Here is a 4,284-nt window from a genome sequence, read left to right as displayed (position 1 = left end):
CCTCGATCCTTCAATGCGGATGCGGAAGGACTGCGGCTTGTGGCGACAGGTGGCGATTGATTCGAAATTGACTTACATCTATAAACTAGAAAATGCAAATTGGAAAAGGTTTGAATCTAAAAAGACATTTTAGAGATTTAATCAATTAAATAGTATTGTCATTTTAGTATTTTATCACCACTCCTTTAACATATTTCTAACAAAATTGTATCCATTAGCTTTTTCAAATGAAAGGTTTTACCTGCAAGGCTCTTGAAAAAAAAGGGAGCCACTTGACTCAATTGTGATTGAACACCCCTTTCAAGTTGCTTATCAATTCCGAGGTCCTTTGTGGGGACTGCACGGCTATTGGCTTGCCAAGTGCTTCATCATAGGACTCACAATGCAGGAGTCGCCAGACAGGACTCGAGTCTCGAAACCATTCGCAATGACCTTTCAGCTTGGCCGGTTTTTCAAGTGCCTGGCAGCGGAGTGGATGTCATAAATTCAAATTGAAATCAAATACACAAAAAAACTTGGCACATTGTCAAAAAACTTGTCCGACAATGATTTAAAAATAAAAAATAAATGAATGAATATAATTAAATGCGAATGAGTCTGGAGTGTAATAAAGAGACGACAATCATAAACAATAACGCGGCATATAAATAACCTATTTGACGTTATAAATCCTCCATGCGAGTTCATGTCCTTTGTGTTTCTGCAGCAAATAGCTGCCATTTGCATAATGGAAACTGCCTGGAAGACGAAGGAGCTAGGATCCAGGACTACGTCATTGTTTGCAATGTGCGTCTGAAAAGTTTTTGTGCCTCAAAATGGTGGCCATTTTAGTTTTATCTCAACGCTTCAGACATTAGCCTTAATATGCCTTGGAGGTATAATTTTTATGTTTATTATTTAGACCAAAAAGTGGTAGGGGATGGTAGTGGTATTGGTTACCCTGTTTTGGGCAATTTTTGGCAGTAACTAGGATACGTTATATTTGTTTAGCAGATTTAGTATCGTTAACGGTCCTGCCAGTATTACCACTCATTCTTCTTTCTGGTGATGGAACAACTTCGATAGCAGGGATTTTAAGCTTTTATCGATAAATTGTGCTTAATATAATATTGGCGCAAAGTTTAGCTTAAGAAGTAATTGCCGAAGTTTATTACGAAAATTCTAGTATTAAAATGATGTCTAATTATTCCTCAAAGTATATACAGGTGTTTCTTATTTGTATCTTAGTACTATCCATATAAAGTTTGCAAAGTTACACGAGTTCATCCGGTTACAGCTAACTTCGAAAGTGAGAGACTCGTGTCACATTTTATGTCCTGGCCAGACAGTCCTGCTGACCCGAAAATAACCCTGGAGTGACCTGACCTGATACACGCGCCGCTCTCTTATCAGCTGTCAAATGACAGTTTTATGATTTCGACCGCTTATCAACTCCGGCGGAGCACTCCCCAGGACCTTTGGTGGCTAATCAAAAAGAGCTTACTACCTTGTTGCAGGAAAATCCTTTGGGAAAACTCCGTCTTCTCTCGCCTTTGTATGTTTGGTGAGACACAGCCGGTGGACGAGCGGAAACGGATGCGAGTTGGCTCAGCTTACGGAGCTCGCTGCGGCGTGTCCTTTGACGTTCTCCGCGTTGGCCATAAATCAGCTGAAAGCCACAACTTTTGACGGAAACTGAAGACGTCCGGAAGGGGCTTCCCTCTAAGCTGAAGTTGGAGAAACTTGAAACCGTTGCATCCCAGGAAGAGACTGGAATTTAGACAAAAGTAGACGATAATAATCAGAATATTGGTTTATGATGTTCTTGCTGAAAACCTTAAATTATGACAAAAAAAATATCAACACACTTTCTCTGTACTTGGAATATAAAATCAATAGTTCATACTCATGTACTGGGACTAGGGCGTGATTCTAGTAGCCAAAAATATGCACATAAATAAGTAAAGTTCAAGTGGCAACGTTCGGGCCAAAAGTTAACCATTCGACCAAAATTTTCTGTTTTGTTTCTGGCTTTGGCTTTTGTTTACCTTTGTCTGGGCCAATCGGGCGTGTGTGGATGTGAATGGGGACTGTGATTCAACCAGCAGAAAACGTGGACCACCCGCAGGACCAAAGCAATCAGCACCTAGAACCAAAGTTACTGAGTCACCCGCCACCACTGGAGGTCCTTTGGTCCTCTGAAAAATGGCAAGCGGATGTTGTGCGCAACGAGCCGAGTCATGACATTTGCATAACAAATTCCATTTAGTCCCCTTCCTCCATTTTTTTTGAACTCGGCACAACGGAAACATGTTTATTTTAGATCATTTCATTCTATTCAACCCGCTTTCCGGGCTTTCCATCATAATTATATGTCACAAATACCGGGAACTCTGGCACTCGCTCTTCATTATTCAATCATTTGTGGCATGCCACCCCCAGAAAGTGTGTGCGAAATTTATTGGGGCTTTAAAGGCCCCGGCCTTGAGGTGAGGAATCAATGGAACAGGCTGGTGGGTAGTGGGAGGTTGTTCGGTTCGTTGTTAAATCAAATCAACGCTACATTAAACCCACACCAAAGTTCTCCTCGAAAAAAGAAGCTTCCAGCTGGCGACAGTGGGCTGAGATATAAAATTTAAACAGATCCTCTCAGATATTCAGAACCTAAAATGTTTGGCTTCCCGTGGACTTGTGTGTGGGGTAGAACCTAGTCCTTGTCGCACTGTCTCCCCAGAACATGGAACTCCGAATGACTTATGGTTTCTTCATCTAATCAAACATAATTTCACATAATTTGTCAGCTGAGCGAGTACAAGAACGCGGCTTTGAAGTCTCCTGTAATTTGTTTATTTCCTGAAGGTGATACAATCTCGGAGGGTGTGAGGGAATGAGGCCTGCCAGGAGCTTAGGCCGAGGCCTCGTGTCGTATACGTGACGGGATTCGTAGGTTTCCCATTTGGATTCTGGGGTGGGATTGGAAAGGTGAGTAAAGCCTTCAGGCTGATTTTAATTCAATTTACTTGATTCCCTTTTTGGTGTGACCTACTCCTGGCGCAGTGTAGTCGGCTCTACGTTTGTCTTCTCTACATAAATGCAGCGTATGTCCTCGACCTTGGCCAGGATTTCCATTTTCAATTCCTGGAAAGGGCGAACCAGCCGCACGGGCACGGTCTCATCGCGTCCTTGGAACAAGGTCTCACCGCTAAAGTCGACAAATCCGTACTTCCTGGCGCCCAGCAGAGTGGCCAGCAACTTGTCCGAGATGTCATTGTAGATGTCGAAGAGGGCGCCGAAGGCCACGGTCTTGCCCCCATGCCTCTCGGTATCCTCCTGGCCCGACTTTTCGATCTGTTCGCATAGCTGCAGGATCTCCTGCAGGGCCCGGACATTGGCCGCCAGGGCCCTCTGCTCCGAGCGACTGCCGGCCGGAGCCCGGCCGTACTCCTCTTGGCCGAAACTGCGCTTGGGCATCTCGCTGACGTTGTAGTGGGCGAAGGGATTAATCATCATCCAGTTTTGGTGCTGCTCCGCATGCTGGTTGAAGAGCGTGATGCGCGAGGATACCGAGGATCCCTGAAAGCTACAGTTCACTGACCTATCAGGCAGGACGGAATGGCGAACTCACCTCTGGCCCACTCGCTGGATGCTTTTCTGCCATTTCGTTGGGATTTTGAAGTGGAATTTTGTGAAGCAGTTTGCCGAAATGATAGAGATGAAGGCACACCAGGAGAGCCTACTGTGACTTCCTGGAATGCCAAATAAACAAACACACATTAACATGCATCTCATTAGCGATCCTTTCAATCACAGACCACGTCAAAGCCACCACAAGGGCGTGCGCTCTCCGGGATAATCAATCAGAGTGTCGTCCTTAAACTCAATGTATTCACTATTTGGTTCCATGAATTTAAGCCGCAACCACAGGCAGTGCCCCAGGCAGTGGCAGCCATGTGGCAAATGCGGCGGAAACTGCTCGCAAACTAGGTCCATAAATTTAAGCCCCGAATGGAGCGCGCAAGTCACCGGAAGTATTTGGAAGCTCAGTGCAACCGGAAATACAAAACAAATTTCTCAGAGCTGGTAGCAGGACAGCACGAAGAACAAGAAAAAAAGGATAAGGATAAGGGGAATGTGAAGAAGTTAATGAAACAATACGAGGAATTGAAAGGCCAAAAGATAATGAAAGTAAAGATGCCAAGACGAAGCTTCAATGTTCTTTGGATTAAATATATTTTTTTTATATTATAGAGTCTTTTATTGAGGTCTCATTGAGTTTTAAAATACTCTTATTAACGTAATTGTTAA

The 4,284-nt window shown here is 44.0% G+C and overlaps 1 protein-coding gene across 3 annotated transcripts; it reads right to left on the bottom strand.

Moving 5' to 3' along the window:
• Positions 1-2,803: 2,803 nt before the first annotated feature.
• On the bottom strand, positions 2,804-3,744 carry LOC6506891 (actin-binding Rho-activating protein). Of its 3 annotated transcripts, XM_014909466.3 has the most exons (3): positions 3,605-3,743; positions 3,000-3,552; positions 2,804-2,942 (listed from the first exon to the last, which is right to left on the bottom strand). In XM_014909466.3, exons 1-2 carry the CDS (start codon positions 3,635-3,637, stop codon positions 3,022-3,024), a joined length of 564 nt encoding a protein of 187 aa, XP_014764952.1. In that variant the 5' UTR covers positions 3,638-3,743; the 3' UTR covers positions 2,804-2,942; positions 3,000-3,021. The 3 variants fall into 3 exon arrangements, with proteins under 3 accessions (XP_014764952.1, XP_001957052.1, XP_014764951.1); XM_001957016.4 differs by having other exon boundaries at positions 2,804-3,552; positions 3,605-3,744; XM_014909465.3 differs by having other exon boundaries at positions 2,804-3,513; positions 3,605-3,736.
• Between the last annotated feature and the right edge of the window lie 540 nt (positions 3,745-4,284).

The sequence above is a fragment of the Drosophila ananassae genome, chromosome 2R (assembly GCF_017639315.1).
Source record: "Drosophila ananassae strain 14024-0371.13 chromosome 2R, ASM1763931v2, whole genome shotgun sequence".
Lineage (NCBI taxonomy): Eukaryota > Metazoa > Arthropoda > Insecta > Diptera > Drosophilidae > Drosophila > Drosophila ananassae.
This window is presented reverse-complemented; position numbering and strand designations above follow the sequence as displayed.